General features: G+C 43.1%; 1 protein-coding gene and 1 long non-coding RNA gene across 3 annotated transcripts in view; one reads left to right on the top strand and one right to left on the bottom strand.

The window, feature by feature from the left end:
- Nucleotides 1-14,564, top strand: part of LOC128313041 (uncharacterized) — a 35,951-nt gene extending 21,387 nt beyond the window's left edge. The window contains exons 2-3 of the long non-coding RNA XR_008293158.1: nucleotides 13,320-13,397; nucleotides 14,272-14,564. This is a non-coding gene — a long non-coding RNA (uncharacterized LOC128313041). The remainder of the gene's footprint in view (nucleotides 1-13,319; nucleotides 13,398-14,271) is intronic.
- LEMD1 (LEM domain containing 1) overlaps nucleotides 9,065-21,075 on the bottom strand; it is a 30,319-nt gene continuing 18,308 nt past the window's right edge. For both annotated transcript variants that reach the window (XM_027074867.2, XM_015069906.3), the window contains 2 exons: nucleotides 10,812-10,888; nucleotides 9,065-9,638 (listed from right to left, as the gene is read on the bottom strand). In XM_027074867.2, coding sequence (XP_026930668.1) covers nucleotides 9,440-9,638; nucleotides 10,812-10,888 — 276 coding nt within the window. In that variant the 3' untranslated portion in view covers nucleotides 9,065-9,439. The remainder of the gene's footprint in view (nucleotides 9,639-10,811; nucleotides 10,889-21,075) is intronic.

The following is a 21,075-nucleotide window of genomic DNA, read 5'->3' as shown; positions in this document are numbered from 1 at the left end:
GCGATGTGTTTCCTACACCTCTCCAAATGGCCTACTTTTGCAAGCAACGTCCCACCTTTAAATAAAGCTGCTGGCAAATGCAGAAAGCTGCCTGTGTTCTTTTGCCAAGTTGCAGTACTGGAGTCATAAGCGAAATACAGTACAGGAACTCTCTAGAATCTGCATGGCCGCCACTACTCCGATAAAGAGAAACCCCTTGACCCTGGAATCTCACATCCTGGGATGCTCTGTCACTTTACACACTTGTCAGAAGTCAAGCAAGATGCATGATACTGTCTGACTCCTAAACACGGCTACGAGAATGGATGGCGGAGACCGTGGGCAAGTTGGTTGGTTTCGAAACAAAAATCAAGAGATAGAAGCATTGAGAAGGGAACTGTTAAGGACTATTTCACCAGGTCTCCATTAAAACAAAGCAAAATAAGGGTGACCATTAGTGGAATTTGGGGGATGAAAGTGACTTTGGGACTAGAAAATGCACGAGGACCATAGGTTTCAGATGGGCTCTGCTAGAATCACCACAATGTTGATGCGAGTGCACCTGCCTGTCAAGCGTGCCTAAGCATGCTCTTCCCGTTCTGGCGTGTTCTGGTTGGGGTCTGATGGGCACAAGGGGAAAGTCGAGGGGCTTATCCAGGTACAGCTTGTCTGGGCCACAACCTGTCGTTGAGAGAGAAGGGGTGGGATGCTGGCAAAGAAAGAAGAAAAGGACACCAGCTGATACAAACTGGCACTTACACAGAGGGAAAAGGCTGGAGGTCCATAAGGAGAATGTAAACAATACATGTATTTCATTTTGTTGCCTTTTTTTTTTTTTTTTTTTACAAATTTTGAATGTGTTGCCAATTTGAAGAATTTAGAGGTTTCACCTAAATATCCTAAATGTTTGTTTTTCTTGAAAAATCTAACATGGCAAATCTTGGCTAGGCTGGCGAGCACTTGTCCCCTCTGGCGTGATGTGAGCTCTGCACTTTGCTGGGCCCACACCTCCCCTTATACACCTTGCGTGGCCCTGGTGGTTGTGCGAGTTTGAGACCCCCAAGACTGTGAGCAAATGCTGTGGATAATTGCTTTGTTTCTTTTCTCTTTCTACTTTTTTTTTTTTAAGTTTATTTATTTATTTTGAGGGAAGGGAGGGGCAGAGAGAAAGAGAAAGAGAGAGAATCCCAAGCAGGCCCTGAGCTGTCAGCACAGAGCCTGATGCGGGGCTTGAACTCAGGAACCCCAAGATCGTGATCTGAGCAGAAATCAAGAGTCAGACACTTAACCGACTGAGCTACCCAGGCACCCCTCCTTTTTCTTTTTTAAAAAATGTAGTAGAGTATACATCAAACTCACCATTTGCACCATTTTTCAGTGTGCAGTTCAGTGACTAAGCACACCCACACCACTACTTGACCATCATCCCCATCCATCCCCCAGAATGCCTTTCATCCTCCCGAACAGAAACTCTGCACCCACGACACAACTCTCCACTCCCCCTTGGCAACCACCAATCTGCTTTTGGTCTCTGTGAATTTGACTCTTCTAGGTACCTCCCGGAAGGAAGTCCTACAGTGTCTGGCCTTTGGTGACAGGCCCATTTCACCTCGCACAATGTCTTCAAGGCTCACCATTGCTTGGTTTCTGGTTCAAAATTCTGGTGCTCAGTTTATGGTTGAAACTGAAGCCCCAGGAAAGCCCTCCATTCCTACAAGCGGCTGGGGGCAGAGCCGGGATTGGAACCCGGACCCTCTCAGTCCCTGCTCAGGGCACTTTCCTCCACGTTGATCTTCTTAGACCAGATTTCCACTCCCCAGTAGTACAAATGGGAAAGACGTGTTCTTCATAGCAGCAGGGTGAACCTTATTCACACGGGCGTGAACTTGCCCTTCTCCTGGCTTGCCCCTCGGAGGGGTTGCTCCGTATCAGTCTTGTGGAAGGGGAAAGCCCTCTAATCAGGACGGTGATGGACGTTAATAGCCCAGCCCCCTCCTAAGGGCCTTAACACAGTCACAACCAGAAAAGAAAAAAAAAAAAAAGACAAACTCACTCTGTCCCCTCCACGTACTTTTAGTGAATCCTTGAACTCCAAAGAGGATTTTAACAATGGCTCTCTAGGAAACTGTAGCTGTCACATCGTTCTCGTTGCCAGGAAATGAGAAGAGCCGCCCTCTTTCGTGTCTGAGTGTTTCTAGAATAACCCCCTTCTGGCTCTCTGGAGATTGATTCATTAGGTTACCTCCCCCCCCCCCCCCCCCCCCGCAGCCCTCCACACACATGAGAACATTCGCGGGAGCCATTATTTCACAGCGAATGTGGTCCTGTAATGCCAAGAGAGAGCTCCCAGTAACCATACTAATTAGCACGTATATTTTCTCCCGCTCCACCCCGGCAGCACCTCCCCGTATTTTTCCCTGCACTCACCTGCTTTGCCAAAACGCACCGGAAGGAAGTGTGAGCATCCTGCCTACACAGGCGGCCTGGGAGCCCTGGCGTTCCGTGCCCTCTTCACAGGTTCATTTCTTCTTGAGCAAGCTTGTTAAAAGTTACAGGGGGCTTAACGCAAGCTAACTGGCTTCTTTTTCATTTTCTGCCATCCAGGTTTCTTTGGGGAATCTTCCTCAGGATCAAATGCTAGGTTGGCTAGGCACGCTCTTATTTTAGTCTTGAGATCATTTCTTGCTTCAGGAGAGAGTAGAGTTTAATTTTAAAAACATCAGCCCCTTCACATTACTCTCATCGATGACTTTTCTTGGCTGGGGGTGGGGGTGTGGCTTGGGGAGAGAAGGAAAGAGAGAGGGGAGAGGAAAAAAAAAAAAAAAAGCAAGAAAAGGCAACCTCCCAAACGTCAATAATCCTTTTCCCTGCATGAGGAATTATCATCAGCCGCTACGGATGTGAATAATGTGGTCTAGCACTTCTTTATTTATGACTGTGGCAATGAAAATAACTTGGTACTTAACCAATTATTTTTAAGAGGTGGTAGCACAGTGTTTCTTTGTCGAAAACCAGAAATAGAGCCTTTAAGAATTTCTTCCATCTGCCAGCTTGGATGTTGGCTGCGTAGAGATTTTAACAGCACACATGTGATAGAAGGGGCCTCGTTGCCCCATATGCAGAACACAGCCCTGCAACCCAGCGCCCCGTGTGACATACAATTAGCTGAATTCTGCTTCGCCAGCCAGTGCTCCGTCAACAGCTCGCCATGGGGGGTGGAGAGCCTCCCCTTCCTGGGAGGTAGGTCGTGACATTTACAGGAAGGAGCACTGTGATGCTCTGGGAGTGGCAGCCTGTTACGGGGGTAAACACTGCATAATGAGGTTGATTGGGAATGCCTTTTAGCAGCAGCTTGCTCATTTTAGGAGCTTCGCTCAGGGATAAGGAGGAGGCCAAATCTGGGGTATGGGTTTTGTGGTTTCACGTGCCTATTTGGGTTGGAAACGGCTTAAAAAGGAAGAGGGCTCATTCTGCATCCAGTGAAGCCGGCACTTTGAGAAGAGATCCAGAGATGATGAAGATACAACCCAAGGAGCCCCAGGATTTGCAGGGAAGGCAGACGAGCTGTGAGGGTTGGAAAACAACAACATCCTGATGGCTGGGAGTTTGCTCTCGATAAGAGGAGAATAGATCTCTAGACAGAGCCCCTTCCCATTTCTGAGACTAGCCGGGGAGGGAGTCCCGCCTGGGAATTTGAGCTGGCCCAAGGTCAGGAACATCTCAATGTCATGGCTTCTGCTGGATCTGTGTGGAGCTGGAGGTGGGGTGGGGGCAGGTAGGTGGGAAAGGCACCCAGAGAGGCTCCGTTCTCTCCTGCCCACATCTTAGCTTCCTCGTTATGTCTGAAATTTCAGAAAAGCCTGTCACACAGCTTGTGTAATTCTCCATCATGGAGAATGTGGAGACAGGGCAGCAACAGGGAAAGTGGCCTTCTCCGCTCCAGCCCTCTGCTGAAGTCAACTTGGTGGCTTGGTGGCTTGGTGGCAGTTTCCTAGTGAGGACCCTGGTCCGGGGAGGACAGTCAGCCCCACTCCCCAGACGCACTTTCCCCAGATTACCACGGGGAGGTGAGCCTTCCAGAGAGGGTCATGAACTACTCAGGTCACATCATAAATATTCACAAAACAGGCCAAGTGTCTTTTCAGTGGTTTTAACTGGTTCCTTTCATCCCCCACCCTATTTGCTCTGGGCAACCATGGTCACTCCTTCTCTCCCTGGGCGTCCCATGAAGGTGCCCCACGTCAGCTCGCCATGAGCGCACACAGTTGTCTCCCGATGTCTGCTCGGCCATCCTTGCTCCCATTAACATTGCTACGTTTGCTCCCTCGGCTCAAGCACACGCGGTGAAACCCATGTCACAGTGTGCCGCCTCTCACGAACGCTGGGCCACCTGCTCTTGGTGGGGCCAGGGCCCAACATAGGGGTTTTGACGAATGGCTCCTTTGGTTGGGCCGCCTCTTAAAGAAGCGCTCTGTCCCTAGCTCTCAAGGGAAGGCAGGGAAGCCTTGGGAACCAACTGGGTTGGTCCAACCAACTGGTTGGACAATCAGGGAGGCAGGGATTGTTAGTTCTTAGAGGCCCTCCTCTTGTCTGGATTTAGCCTCAGGAGTAAAGTGCAGACTCCTCAGTATGGTCCCTAAGACCCTCGTGATTTGAATCCTGACTTCCCTCTGGCCCCATTTCTCACCACGCCCCTCATTTTCCTTGGGGTTCCTCAGACTTGCCTGCTGTCTCTCACATACTAATCTCCCCTTGGCCTGAAGGCATTTTCCTTTAGCCTCAGCCACTTTTCTCTCCCTTCTTTGGACTGCCTCCTATGCCCGTCTGGGATTCGGTGATGATATTTCTCCAGAGAGGTACCCACGGCTACTGCCAACATCTGAGAACGTTGCCCTCTCACGTGATCTCGAGGCACCCTATCCTTAACTCTGTAATAGCCATTGGCATCCCTACCAGACCGCATATGCCTAGAGAACAGGGACAATTTTTTATATTGATTTTATTTGTCATTCTATTGAGAGTATGCACGAGGTGCTAAATAAATTGCTGAATGAATGAGTAGTGAAACATTTCCTGGAATTAAACTTGTGTGCCTGCGTCTCTTCCTTTTGGACGAATTTTTCCCAAAGGGGGAACCAGTCCTCAGAGTGCATAGGTTCCGAATGGACCTGCTGCACGGGTCCTCTGGCCTGACCCTTCGGATCAGCCTGACTGAGGTTTGAATTTGGATTCTTCCTACATAAGCATCTGATGGGGATGGGCCGCAGGAGTGCTTCTTAAACCTTAATATGCATGGGAATCCTGGGATCCTGTGAAAATGCAGGTTCCAGCTTGGTAGGTGAGGGTAGGTCCTGAGATGCTAATGCTGCTGGTCGGGGACCCACATCTTGAGCGGTAGGGCACTAACCAGGTGCCCTGTGCTGTCTCTGTGAGTGATTCCAGGATTCTGATCTATAAACACTGGCAAAACCAGAAAGTACTGAAGCAGCCTTTCTAGAAGATGTTTATTTGGTTTTTATAATGCTTAATTATATTAAGAACAGAAGTGTCTTTTGGGGGGGCATCTAGGTGGCCTAGATAGCTAAGCGTCCAATTCTTGATTTGGGTTCAGGTCATGACCTTGTGGTTCTTGGAATCAAGCCCCGAGTCGGGCTCCGTGCTGATAGTGCAGAGCCTGCTTCGAATTCCCTCTCTCCCTCTCTCTCTCTGCCCTTCCCCTGCAGGCACACTCTTGCTCTTTGTCTCAAAATAAATAAATTAAATTAAATTCAAAAAGAAGTGTCATTTTTTAAGCGCATGTGACCATCACTGTAGGTTGCTCCCTTCTATTCTTCTAGCCAATTCTCTTCTCCCTTGTCTGTCTCATATAGAGACCGCTAAACCTTCACATCCTCACTGTCCCAGCCTCCCTTACTGTTCTGGATGAAATACAGAACACAGATGCTATGTGGTTAGCCCTTGAGTTCTGCCTCAATGCCAATGCAATGGCGGGAACTGCAGGACTACTTTCCCAAGTTCAAAGATGGCAGGCCAACGCCTCTGGGGTTCTCTCAGGCTTCCTCTCATGCTTTTGATCTCATGGTCACAGAATAGCTGCTGCTGCTCAATAAGATCAAATCTTTCTCTCTCTTGTTAAATAATCTCTATACCCAGTGTGGGGCTCAAACTCATGACCCTTAGATCAAGAGTTACATGCTCTACCTTCTGAGCCAGCCAGGCAGCCCCACACATCTTTTAGTATCACTGAATATCTAGTCAGTTTCAAGCTTTTTTGTTTGTTTTGTTTGTAGAGAGAGAGCTCGCGAGCTGGGGAGAGGGGCAGAGGGAGAGAGAGAGAGAGAGAGAGAGAGAGAGAGAGAGAGAATCTTAAGCAGACTCCTTGCTCAGCCAGGAGCCTGACTCTGGGTTCCATCCCATGACGCTGGGATCATGACCTGAGCTGAAATCAAAAGTCAGATGCTCAACGACTGAGCCACCCAAGCTGAGCCACCCAGGCACCCCTCAGATTTTTGGGATCATAATTTTTTCTACAGTCGGTTTATTTGAATCTGAATCGTATTACATTTGGTTATTTTTAACAATACTACATGTCTTAAGCTCCAAATTTCTTTCTATGAGATAAAAATAAAATTCTTACTTGTTTAAGCCCCCTCACCAGAGTTTTATGTTGCTTGCAGTTGAAATGTAGAACGGTATTACCATTTTTAAATATTAAAATTTATTCTCTCTCATTAGCCTGCTTATAGAAATCTTTAGATATGTGGAAAAGTAGGAATCAGGCAAAGGGAATCAGAGTCGGAGAATCCTATCATTGAAGTACTATTAACACTTTCAAGTATTTTCTTCTGATGTTTTTTATACAGTTGTGATAACACGGTAATAACAAACCTGTGTCTTTTTTTGTGTGCCATCATAAAAACAAGTAAGTTTAGGGGTGCCTGGCTGGCTCAGTCAGTGAAGTGTGTGACTCTTGATCCTGGGGTTGTGTGTTCAAGCCCCACGTAGGGTGTGGAGATTACTTATCTTTTAAAATCTTTTAAATAAATCAATCTTTTAAAAATAAAAGATAAATAAAATCTTTAAAAAATAAATAAAATCTTTAAAAAAAAGAAAAGAAAAAGAAAAAATGAATTAAAAAATTTTTTTCTTTAATTTTAAGGAAATTACAGGTGGGACATCTGACTGGCTCAGTCAGTAGAGCATGTAACCCTTGACCTTGGGATCAGGAGTTTGAGCTCCACGTTGGGCATAGAGTTTACTTAAAAAAAAAAAAAAAAGAAGTAAATTAGCAGCGATGAAAATATTCTAAATATGAATATATTAAAAATCATTGTACGCTTTAGGTGAATTGTATGGCATATAAATTATATCTCAATGAAGTTGTTATTAAATTTTTATAAATAAGCATATTCTGTTGTGATAAATTCATTGTTAGTATTTTTAATTATTATACAATTATCTATCAAGAGGATGTACTTCAATTTATCAGACTATTCCCCTATTGTTGGATATATGGGCTGGTTCTACATTTTGGTCACCATAAAAATTGCTACATTCAACTTCTTTGTACTTAAGACTTCTCTAGGGACACCCGGCTGGCTCAGTCAGTAGAGCATGTGACTCTTAATCTCGGGGTCATGAGTTCGAGCCCCACAGTGCATGTAGACTTCACTTAAAAAAAAGAAGTACTTCTCACTCTTAACTATAGAAATCAAACTGATGGGTGGGGAGATGGGTAAAATAGGTGATGGGGATTAAGGAGTGCACTTGGGATGAGGACTGGGTGTTGCATGGAAATATTGAATCACTGTACTGTACTCCTGAAGCTAATATTGCACTGTATAGTAACTGGAATTTAAATTAAAAAAAAATTTTTAATGTTTATTTTTGAGAGAGAGAGAAAGACAAAGCATGAGCGGGGGAGGGGCAGAGAGAGAGGGAAACAGAGAATCAGAAGCAGGCTCCAGGCTCTGAGCTGTCAGCACAGAGCCCGATGCGGGGCTTGAACCCATGAACCATGAGATCATGACCTGAGCAGAAGCTGGATGCCTAACTGACGGAGCCACCCAGGCTCCCCTAAATAAAAACATTTAAACAGGGAGGGAAAAAACTTGTCTGTATCTAGAATTAGCTCCTCCAGGGAGTAGAAATATTGTCCCAAAGTGAACATTGCTTGAGCATTTCTTGAAGGCTTACTACCAATCAGTTGTGGACCACACTAAGTACTTTGTAAGCATTATTTCTTCACATTCTTCATCCCCCTAAGAGGTCTATTCTATCCCTATCTTCAGAAGTTGAAACTAAAGCTCACAGCTTTGTGGGTTTGAGCCCCGCATCAGGGTCTGTGCTGACAGCTCAGAGCCAGGAGACTGCTTCAGATTTTGTGTCTCCCTCTCTCTCTGCCCCACCCCTGCTTGTGCTCTGTCTCTTTCTGTCCCTCGAAAAAGAATGAGTGTTAAAAAAAATAAAAAATAAATAAAGAGTCTGAAAGTCTTTAAAAAAAGAAAGAAGGAAAGAAAGAAAAGAAAGAAAGAAAGAAGAAAGAAAGAAAGAAAGAGAAAGAAAACTAAAGCTCAGACAACAACTAACTCACCCAGGGTCACAGAGCCAATAAACAGAAGAGCCAGGTACCTACCCAGCCCTGCCCTTCTCCCAGAGGCCATGATCATAACATTCCCTCATCGGGCATTAATTTTTTCAAATCTTGCTACGTTCCAATGGCGGAAAAGCTATCTTGTTCTAAACCGTTTGATGTTTGCCAAACCAGACACATTTCCTTTTTTGTTAATTACCTGTTGTGGCCTTTGGAATCAAGTGGGACCTATGGCTTATCACCATAGTTGAAAAGAAAAGCACCAGGGGCACCTGGATGGCTCAGTCGGTTAAGCGTCCAACTTCGGATCAGGTCATGATCTCGCGGTTCGTGAGTTCGAGCCCCGCATCGGGCCCTGTGCTGACAGCTCAGAGCCTGGAGCCTGCTTCCAATTCTGTGTCTCCCTCTCTCTCTGCCCCTCCCCACGCATGCTCTGTCTCTCTCTGTCTTAAAAATAAATAAAACATTAAACAACAACAACACCAGGCACAGTTTCCTCTTTAGAAGTATGCCAACTGCGGAAGCATTTAATGATGGCCATCATCGGGGAAGTCCCTGTCATTACGCTTTTTCACACAAGTGCCTGATTCTCTCCCTCCTCCCTTCCCGCCTTGGATTCTGGTCTCCGTTCATTGTGACTTTTCGCACTTCCCTCAACCTCCCTGGCCTGTTTCCTTCTCTTGAAACATAAGTGGTGAACTAGAGAGTACATAAGACCCCTTCAGCTTCGAAATGATGAGCCTGGGTACAGATCTGTGAGGGCACCATAGCGCAAGGCTAGCAGGCCATGGGGCCCGGCATCCCCCTTTGGAGACGTCTTTCCTTTCCGATACTCAGGTGCTCACTCATTGTTCTGTCCTAAAGCACTTAACCAAAGAACGGCTTCCTTTCCACCGTTATGTAGACAAATAACACAATGATGAAGATGCCAAACACAGCAAGCCTCAAGGCCACTGGAAACATTTCTACGTTCCAGAACTCAATAATGTTGTCCACTGTGCAGTAGTGTGTCTCTCGGGGGCTTCTCCATTCTTTGAATCTGGTGCCTGATGCTCTTCTAGTAAGCCTGCGAAAACATTAGTGGGCTTAGGGTTGTGGCTGGCTAGGACTGGAGCACCCCCTTAAAGTATCTGGCCCTTGGGCCCCAAGGGAGAACCATGGTGGGGCTTTCGGGAGCAGCCCTCTACTCATTTAAAACCTCTGCAGATTTCAACAAGGGATCACAGGGATGTGAGCTTGCTAAAATCCAAAAGGGCGTGTATTAGTTATTATTATCACCCACCTGCATAACATCTTTCAGGGCTGGCCCAAGGCCTGACTCAGGGACTTACAGATCCTTTGGTCCCCACTAGGAGTGGGTACAGGTGGATAGGGGGCACCTCAGGACACAGGCCTCTCCTTTCGCTCTCCTCTGGCATAAATAAGAACTGCCTCTCAGGGTCGAGATGGGATGTGCTTTTGAAATCTGCTAATGTCATGTTTAAAAGGACAAGGTGGTGGGGCGCCTGGGTGGCGCAGTCGGTTAAGCGTCCGACTTCAGCCAGGTCACGATCTCGCGGTCCAGGAGTTCGAGCCCCGCGTCAGGCTCTGGGCTGATGGCTCAGAGCCTGGAGCCTGTTTCCGATTCTGTGTCTCCCTCTCTCTCTGCCCCTCCCCCGTTCATGCTCTGTCTCTCTCTGTCCCAAAAATAAATAAACGTTGAAAAAAAATTAAAAAATAAAATAAAATAAAAGGACAAGGTGGTGCTCTCTGAAATCTTTCAGCGAGAGTCTTATGTAGCCACTTGTCGAATCCTGGAAATCTGCCTCACTTTATTAGAAGTTAGGGAACTTTCCAGAAGACTTTACTCTCTGACCAACAAATAAAATGGCCCGTTTGGGGCTTTTATTTCAACGGCCTACCTCTTTTTTTCGCCCCGTTTTTTCAAGACGCAAAGAGGGATAAATGTCCCCAAAGACTACAGATCGAGAAACTTGGATTCTGGTCTCAGTTCAGTTTGACTTTTGTCACCTTCCTCAACCTCCCTGGCCTCTTTCCTTATCTCCAAACATACGTGGTAAACTGGACAGTATACAAGGTCCCTTCAGCCTTGAAAGGTCCTTCAAGGTCCTTTCTCCACAGATTCTTTTCAGCCTCAAGCCCTTCACAAAAATCCGAACAACAAAACTTTTTCCGGGAGTTATATATAAGTTATATATAAGTTATATATAAGACAACAATATGCTAAGAAAAGCATTACCTTATTCCCTCAGAATGCTTATAAGCCAGGCAGCAGCCATCTAGAGCCTTTGGTCTCGTGGTGAAAGCCTCAGGTCTCTAATGAACAGAAAACAAGAATTTATTGTTGTTCTCTAATCAACAAGAATTTACTGTGTCCAATGTCTTCTACAAAGGACTTTCTTTTTTGATTCTAGAAAAAGTCGTATCATCTGAGAACTGATAGAAGTTTTGGTACCTCAGGTATTCATTACCTCAGAACACAAACTTTTAAGTTTGCCTTTCCTCAGTAGTTAGCAAAAACATCCAAGTTCCACGGCGTAATATTTTGCTCGAGTGACTCACACTTTAACAATAGACACACCAGTAACTAGGGTCACATGATGCAAGCAGCATTCTGGTCTTAAATATCAACTCTCTATTTTGTTCTTATCTGGACTTTTTTTTTTTTATTGCTTGGAGCTTTTTTTACGAGCATGCACCAGTTTTATAAAAAGACTAAAGTTATTTTAAAACACAGGTCGGTGGGACAGCACCTGGCTGGCTCAGCCGGGAGAGCATGTGACTCGATCTCGGGGTCATGGGTTCCCATGTTAAGTGTAGAGCTTATCAAAAAAATAATAGTAATAAAATAAACAAATAAAAAGCAAGCTGACTGTGAACAAAAAGTGATCTCAGAAAATGATAATGTTCGGTGAGAGGGATAGAAGTCGGGGTAATCACGTTTTCTTTTATTTTCCTCAAAGTTTCTTTCATGTGGTTATTTTTCCAAACAAAGTGAAAAGCTATAGCTCTCTATGCCTTTGTTTCCTCCCTGTGAAATCGACTTGTAAAGATTAAGTGACTTAATATATGCAAAATGATTCAAAGCTCCCCTGGCATGGCGTAAGCATCCAATAAATGTTAGCAACGATGATTATGATCATGGTAATTAGTATTAATTGTGTGTTGCTGGTTTTCCTCATATGTCTGGTTTTCCTTGACTGTCCATTCCCCAATTATGATTCAGGCCTCAGCATCCTCGAATTTCTGCAGTGTCCAGGCCGGGCGTCTTCGGCAGGTCCGACGATCTCAGCCCAAGGTGAGGTGGGCAGGGCATGGCCTGTCGTACCATCACTTATGGCTGGTCACTCCCTTCCCAGTCCAGGCCACAGATGATGAAACAGCCGCAGCCTGCACCCCATGCCTCCGCTCCCTGCCTCACCTTCTAGAAGATGATGTTCTTAACAGCAGTTTAATGATACCCAAGCGGGGCCTCTGTTGATGGTGGGAAGCTGTGGGTAGCACGAGATGTCACATCCAAGGAAGCGCTATGCCCAGCGTAGACGCTGCAGGTGTGCATACCCCTACAACTGCCTGGAAGAGGGGGGCTGTTGAGGAAAAGGGGCTTTGAAAATTCTCACCAAGTTGCCACGGGGGCTAGTGGCGGTTTGCTCACCAAGAGACTCTTCAAACTATTTCCAAGGGCGAAGGGAAAATCATTTATAAGCACATTCTTTTTTTCAACCTTTTTAATTACAGAAAGTTTTGAGCGTATACAAGAGGAGACGATGGGATAATGAGCCTCTATGTACCCGTCACATGCGACTTCTTTTTAATTCTCTTAAATGTAAAAATAGATCTGTTAAAGAAAACATTTGGGGCAGAAGTCTTTTGCAAAATCAAATTATAGGATTTCACAGCTCTTAGGCAATCAAATGCTCGTCCCCTCCTCTTCCCTCCTGCCATAACGACATTTAAGTCTTGATTGCCTTTTCTTTTATAATTTCTTTACTATCACTCACATGTGGAGTTCTCCGACAGCATGTAACACGTGGGCATTTTGATTTTCAAAAACGGAATAATTATGGCCTCTCAACTTGACTGTGCAGCCGTCGATAATAATAATTATAAAGTCAGGGGAAAAGGTTATTGATCCCAATAAACAGGGTATAAAATTGTATGTATACAATGGCCACTGGGTAAACACACACCGAAACAAACATTAGAGGGAAATGGAAGCGATGAAATCAGTTTTTGTGTCTGTAGCATGATTCATTTTTCATTAAAAAAGAAACAAACCTTTAATGTCGTTAAAATATGGTTTTCACTATAAACAGCATTTACAGTGGAACTGAAAAATACTGGTGTTCATTAAAGCAATGGCTGAGTGGGGGCGCGTGGCCCCCATGGGGGATGTGATGTTCCTTTCTCCCTTCGCCCAGAGCAAGAAACTGCAAAGCTGGCTGCTTTCGGCGCGTTCACAGAAGAGGGCCACGAGGCAATGCGTGCCCTCTTCGCTACAGTCCTGGCATTCGATTCAGAAAGTGACACCCATCCGCATATTATCGATCACAGCTGTCATTAGGATGTAAGCAACTCTGAGATGTGCCAATACAATCGACGATGAGCGTCTTATTATAATCCCAGCGAACACTTCCATAGTATTTCTGCGTGCCGGGCACCGCTCTAAGCATTTTACCTCAACAAACTCATTTCAGTCTCAATACCACCCTGTGAAGAAGGTGTTTCCATTACGCCCATTTCGCAGGTGACAAAACTGAGGCCTGGAGGGTTTAAATCCTCGGTCACACAGCTGGTGAGAGAGTGGAGCCGGGAGTCAACCCAGGTAAGCGTAGCCTCAGAGTCCCTGCTCAGAATCACCCTGCTGTCCTCCAGAGTGGTAGATAATGCTGTTTTACTAGAAAAGAATCAGAAATACCCTGTTCTGCTCGTCTGTTATCTTGGCCATTCGACATGCCCCAGTCCATGTAATCTTCCTAACAACTCTGTAGTGACCATGTTACAGATGAGAACACGGGTTTATGGAGCGAAATTATTTGCCCAGGTTACACAATTAGTGAAAGGCACAACTATACTTAAACCCAGATAGTCTGGCTCTGATGCCCTGTGTTTTTCTTTTGTCATATTTCTATTGGGGAAACTCATCCTTAAAAATAGAGCAAAAACATATGTCTAAAATGATGTTTTCGTTAATAAGTGATCAAATCACTCATTAATTTCCCATGGAAGTAACACTTGTAGCCATCTGATCGCTTCTTAAATATTGTAGATAAATTGGTTTTTTAGGAAGATTTTTCTTGGTAGGCTAATTTTGTGCTCATTCTGGCCTACTTATTACATCCATTGAATCTGCAAGTGGATTGTGAATGAGATATTATGTCACACTGTATTATAGTGACTACAAAACGTGGGGCTAATATCCAGAACCGGAAGAACAATGATCAACAATCTCTTTAAGTCATTACTCATCACAACATGTATTTGGTTTTTGAAAAATGGTCTACCTTGACGGAAGCCATTCATTTTTGTGCATAGGGAAACACAAGCTTGTTTGCATTTCCGTGAGATGTATATTTTCCAGGGTAGACCCGAACCTGGCCAGAAATGTGCTACCCTGACACCTACAGTGACAGGCAGGCAGAGGAGGGCGCCGGGCTGAGTGCTGGGTGCCTTTCCACTCCTTTCTCTTACTGTTCCAGGACTTCTTCCTGCCGGCCTCGGGGGAGTCAGGAGGCAGTGCCGCTCCTGGAGGTGGGGAGGTGACATCTTCTCCTAACTGCAATGTATTACACTTTCCAACGGCTCTCTTTCATGGATGCGGTTTTTCTAAAACGGCCTATCTGTAGAACCAGACATTTGTATCAACAACTTGGCAAACTGTCAGTTGTGACCCTACTCACGGGCGGAAAAAATCCTTTTGATTTAGAGCTCTTGAAAATTGAGTTAACCTCAAATCCCTTTGTTGACTAAACATGATTCCGTTAATAAAAGATCCTACAATAATTTTAGACTCTTACTTCATTGTCTATACGTCAACCTTGATTTAATAGAGCTCTCATTTTCAACATTGTGTTCCTTTAACCTAAGTCACGATTTTGAGTTAATTAAAAGCCTTCTAAAATAATCTGTAGCACATTAATGAAAGAAGGGTTAAAAACCTTGTGATCATCTCCATTCCTGATTTTTTAAAAAAAGGAATCTTCTAGCAAATCAGAAATAGAACGGGAACTTCTTTAACTTGATAAAAAGTGTCTTCCACCCTACGACCCAGCAAGTGCACTACTAGGTATTTATCCACGGGATACAGGTGTGCTGTTTTGAAGGGACACATGCACCCCCATGTTTATAGCAGCACTATCGACAATAGCCAAAGTATGGAAAGAGCCCAAATGTTCGTCGGTGGATGAATGGATAAAGAAGATGTTGTATACACACACACACACACACACACACACACACACACACACACAATGGAGTATTACTCAGCAATCAAAAAGAATGAAATCTTGCCATTTGCAACAGTGTGGATGGAACTAGAGGGTATTATGCTAAGCGAAATTAGTCAGTCAAAGACAAATATCATATGACTTCACTCATATGAGGAACTTAAGATACAAAACAGATGACCATAAGGGAAGGGAAGGAAAAATAATATAAAAACAGGGAGGCGGCAAAACATAAGAGATTCTTAAATATAGAGAACAAACTGAGGGTTGCTGGAGGTATTGTGTGGGGGGGTGGGCTAAATGGGGAAGGGTCATTAAGGAGGATACTTGTTGGGATGAGCACTGGTATTAAATGTAGGGGATGAATCACCGTATTCTACTGAAATCATTATTGCACTATATGCTAACTAACTTGGATGCAAATTAAAAAATAAATAAATAAGTTATTTTTCAAAAGTGACTTCCAACACCTACACTCAAAGGTAAAATACTAAAAACATTTTCTTTAAAATCAGAACCAAAGGAAGAATTCTTATTATCACTCTTACGTAACACTGTAATAAAGGGGTCTTAGGCGGCATAGTAAAACAAACACAAAAATTAAAGGTATACAAACTGGGCTAAAAAAAAATCTACAGAAAAATTATAATTGCAATGAGTCATTATTAAAAGATCAATATGCAAAAGTCAATTATATTTCTATATGCTAGCAACAGGCCATTTAAAACATAATTTTTTAAAAGATACTATTCCCAATAGCAACAAAAACTAAACGTTTATGCAATATAGCTACCTACGAAAGCTAACAAAAGATAAGCATGACCTACAGTGAGAAAATTATAAAATCTTACCAAAGAACATTAAAGAAAGTTTGCATAATGTAAAGAATGTGAACAGGAAGACTCAACAGAGTAAAGTGTAGTTCTTTCCAAATTAATTTATAAAGTCAGTAAAAATTTCAGTCAAAATTCCAATCTGAATTTTTCATGGAACTTGGTAAGCTTATTCTGAAATTTACATGGAAGGACAAAAGGACAAGGAAAATAAAGACACTGTTTCAAAACAACAAGAAGAGGGACGCCTGGCTGGCTCAGTTGGTCGTGTCTGACTCTTGATTTCAGCTCATGTCATGGTCTCACGGTTTGTGGGTTCGAGCCCCACGTCGGGCTCCGTGCTGACAGTGCGGAGCCTGCTTGGGATTCTCTGTCTCCCTCTCTTTCTGCCCCTCCCCCATCCTCTCTGTCAAAAGCTCTCTGTCTCTCAAAAAGGAAACTTAAAAAAAAGAAATAAAAGAAATAAAACAACAAGAAGGTTGGGGGCTTGCGAAGGTAATTGAAACATTCTGCTATCAGCACAGGCTAGACAAATTGATCAGAATAGAGACCGTGTTGTTCTCATGGCTTTTGTTTTCTGGGGCTTATGATGTTTTAACGTCATCAGGTGATCAGAGCCTTGCTAATGCATGTGAGCAAGCCTTTCCTGGGCAAGCCAACCAACCCAAAACCCATAATCCCAACCACTTCCTTTTTCCTTCACATACTAAGCCAATACTTCCTTTGCCCTGGTTCAGTCCAGGGCCAGATACTGGCCAACTAGGAGCCACCTTTGTAGCCTGGAGCCCACCGAAATCATTCAAATTAGCCAGTCCTAAAATGCTTACCTTGCCTGATCAATTTCTTCCTGCAAAACCCACAATAAAGTTGGGTGCCCATACTTTCCCTGCTTGACTTTCATAATTCCCCATGCGACTCTGCGTGGCATGAATTGGGAATAATAGGTAATAAACTCCCCTTTCAGGGTGCCTGGGTGGCTCAGTCAGTTAAGCACCTGACTCAGTGTCAGCTCAGGTCATGATCCCAGGGTCATGGGATCTATCCCCACATTGGGCTCAGCACTGACAGTGTGGGGCTTGCTTGAGATTCTCTCTTTGCCTCTCTCTCGCTCTCCTTCTCTCAAAATAAATAAATAAACATTAAAAAAACCCCTGAGATGACACAAATATTGGAATTATCTGACCAGGATTTTAAAGCAGCCTTCATAAAATGCTTCAAAGAACAATATGAAAAGGTTTGTAGCAAACAGCAACAACAAAAAATTAACGACTTACAAAGAAGTAGAATATGTAGAGAAGAGCCAACATATAGAATAGAATATAAGAGTAGAATATATAGAGAAGAGTAAATTTAGAAGTGAAAAAAATGCAACAGCTAAAATTAGAAAAAACTCACTAGATAGGCTTGGCTTGACAGAAAAATTGAGAAGACAGAGGAAAGAACCAATCTACTTGAAGATAAAACTGCATATATCACCCAAAACAAAACAGAGAGAAAACAGAGCAAGCAAACAAACCAAACCAAAACAAAACAAAAAACAAATACAATCTTGGGGGGTTACAATAGAAGATCCAAGATTTGCGTCATCAGAGTCCTTAAAGGAGAGGAGCATGAGGTCAGGCTGAAAAAGGTATTTGAAGAAATAATGGCTGAAAATATCCCAAATTTGGCAACAGACACAAATGTACAGATTCAAGAAGCTGAGTGAATTCCACACAGGACAAACACACAAAAAAATCCATGCCAAATACACATCATAGTCAAACTTCTGAAGATCTTTGTGCACCAAGAGATATCATCAAGAAAGTGAAAAGGCAACCCACAGAATGAGAAAAAATATTTGCAAATCTCATATCTGATAAAAGCTTGGCATTCAGAACGTATAAGAACGCTTACAACTCAACAACAAAAAGACAAGCAACCCGGTCAAAAAAATGGACAATGGGCCGGACACTAGAGCTACCTTATGACCCGGCAATTCCACTCCTAGTTGTATATCTAAAGGAATCGAAAACAGGTATTCAAAGACTTGTCCTTGAATTTTTATAGTATCACTTCTCCCAATATGCATGGGGTGGAAACAATCCAAATGTCCATCAACAGAAGAATGAATAAATAAGCAGTGGTGTAGTCATGTAATGGAACGTTAGTCACTCGAGTGTCAATACAAATACATGCTATAATGTGGATGGACCTTGAAAACCTTAAGCTAAATGAAAGAGGCCAGCCACAAAATATCACATCCTGAGTGTGCCATTTATAGGAAGCATCTAGCAGAAGTAAATCCATTGAAACAGAAAGCAGATTAGTAGTTGCCAGGAAGGAGTTGGGGAGTTACTGCTTCATGAGGACTGAGTTTTATTTTGAGGTGATGAAATGTTTTGAAACTAGATAGTGGTGGTTTCATAGCATTATGAATGCTCTAAAGGCCAGTGGATTGTGCACTTTAAAATAGTAAATTTTATGTGAATTTAATCCTAATAGAAAAATTTATGATTCTTGTCACGGTAGTATGAATATCCTTATCCTTCAGTCTAAGGAAATACATAATGAAGTTTTGGGGAGGGAGTAAAAGATCATGATGTTTACAATTTAGTCCAAGAAAAAGATAGATAAAATTATTTAAAAAAATGGTAAAATGTTAAAAATTGGTAAATCTGGGTGAAGGCCATATAAAATTATTTGTTAGGAAGAGACACCTGAGTGGCTTAGTGGGTTGAGTGTCTGACTCAGGTCATGATCTCAGGGTTGTGAAATCGAGCCCCGAGTTGGGCTCTGTGCTGAGCATGGACCCTGCTTGGGATTCTCTCTCTCTCTCTCTCCCTTTGCCACCTCCCCTGTGAGCGTGCTATCTCTCTAAAATAAAAATAAATTAATTCATTTTTAAGAAGAATTATTTGTTAAAACTTTCTTGGGATCCTTGGGTGGCTCAGTCAGTTGAGCATCCAACTGTTGATCTTAGCTCAAGTTATGATCTCACAGTTTGTGGGATCAAGCCCCCATTGGGCTCTGCGTTGACAGCATGGAACCTGCTTGGGATTCTCTCTGCTTCTCTCTCTGCCCCTCCCCTGCTTAAGTGTGCATGTGTGCTCTCTCTCTCAAAATAAATAAATAAACCTTAAAAAAAAAAAGAAAGAAACTTTCTGTACTTCCTGTAAGTTTGAAACTATCTTTTTTGTTACTTTTTTTAAAAGACACCAAGGAGAGAGTGAAAAGAGAAGCCCACTGGTGGAGGATGTTTATAACGGGGGAAGCTATGCATGTGTAGGGTCAGGGAGTAGATGAGAAATCTCTGCACTTTCCTCTCAATTTTGCTGTGAACCCCAAACTGCTGTAAAAACAAAAGATAAGCCCAGATTACTAGAAGATGTGCGCTATAATTATGACTGACAAAGGATTAGTATCCAAAATATATAAAGAGATCCTGTAAATTAACAAGAAAAAGATAACCTAATAGAAAAATGGGCAAAAGACACGAACAGGCATTTCACAGATCAGAAGACACAAATGAGCAACAAACGTGTAGGAAGATGGTCAACCTTATTAACAACAATAAGCAAATTGTAGTTTTAGTGAAATACAACCTTACACCCACTACTTTGACAAACATTACATCTGGCAATACTAAATTTTAAAGAAGACTGAAAACGACGGGTCTCTTAATATATTGTTGGTAGGAATGTAAGCTGGTGCAGTCCCCTCGTAGAGTGATTTCACGTGATCTCCAAAGTTAAAGAGGTCTGTGTGCTGGACTATTGTAGCAATTCCATTCCTAGGTGTATTCATGCAACCAGAAAAAAATTCTTGCGCGTGTACACAATGGATCCTGTATCACAATGTTTGCAGCAGCTCGTATTAGAAAAGCTTTGAAACAATCCAAATGTCCAATAAATAAGGAGTGGATCGATATATATTTATAATAACTACACAACAGTGAAAATGAATGAACTAGTGCTACAAATATTGCAAGAAGCCCAGGACGTAATGCTGAATGACAAAGGGAAGTTATTCAGAAACACTTACGTGACGATATCATGTAAATAAAATGTAAAATCAGGAGACACTAAGGTTTGTGGATACTATAAAGAAAAGGAAAAGAAAGAAAAGTAGAAAATTCAGGGTAGTGGTTACCTTGGGGGGAAGGGAGGAAGGAGGGCTATATTGGAGTCTTGGAGTCTTCAACAGAATTGATTTATTTTTTCAATCTCTGGAGTGGAAATCTAACTGCTCATTACATAATTCTTTTTACCCTTTTAGATGCATAAGACATATTAGGATAAAATGTCAAAAATATTTTCAGCTTTGAGGGTTTTTTTCTGTCCACTTGGGCAAATCCGTCTGCATACGTGTCAACCCATTTGAACTGTGCTGATTTCTGCACCACAGCTTTTACGTGTGAATGCAAGTGTCACCAAAAAATGCCTCATAGGGACTCTCATTACAAAGCAATCATCGGAAAGTAAGCCTCTGTTTCCACGGGTGAACAGATGTCCAGGAGTCCTTCTGCGACACTGCGAGAAGAGACACTGGGGGGAGCTGTTTCACTACTCAGGTGCCTGGTTGGTGTTCCTCCCCTTTGGCAGCCTGATACAACAGAAAGGGCAACAGAATAGAAATTAGGAGGCTGGAATTCTATTTCCAGTTTTTCTGCTACCTCTCCGTGTGGTCTCTGTGGTCTTGGGCAAGTCTCTTGCCTTGTTTCCTCATCTGTAAGATGAGCCATGTAGCCTCCTTCAAGAAGCCTTTCAAGATAGGAAATCCTATGATCAATAATTATAATAAATCATACCTGGGCTCATGAACAGTGATAAATAGTGCCTGGTGCTTACAAAACCTTAACAAGTTCCAGGAGATTAAAATAATCTGGGGTTCTCGTACGGGAGGTACAACGGGAAACTCCTCTCCCTAAAATAGCTATACCCCAAAAGCAAATTATAAATTAGCTAAAGTCAGTAAGGCTATATTCTGAAATGTAAAAGAAAAGCTGAACTTTCTAAGTAAATTCATATTTTGTTATAGAAAGGGAACACTACTGCTCGTAATTCAGTTTGATGAAAATAAATTTACCTTTGTTATCATACTAGAAGCACTGTAACCAGAGTTTGGTTTCACTATCTCTTCCTGGGGCTCTTATCCTCAAAAACTGGGTTCTTGTACATAGAAAGAATCAGCATATAATCAATAAGATAAAGACACATTGATCATTAAGCATATTTAAGCATAT

The sequence above is a fragment of the Acinonyx jubatus genome, chromosome E4 (assembly GCF_027475565.1).
Source record: "Acinonyx jubatus isolate Ajub_Pintada_27869175 chromosome E4, VMU_Ajub_asm_v1.0, whole genome shotgun sequence".
In the NCBI taxonomy this organism is placed as follows: Eukaryota; Metazoa; Chordata; class Mammalia; order Carnivora; family Felidae; genus Acinonyx; species Acinonyx jubatus.
The sequence above is the reverse complement of the archived record's forward strand: the minus strand, read 5'-3'. Positions and strand labels throughout refer to the sequence as shown.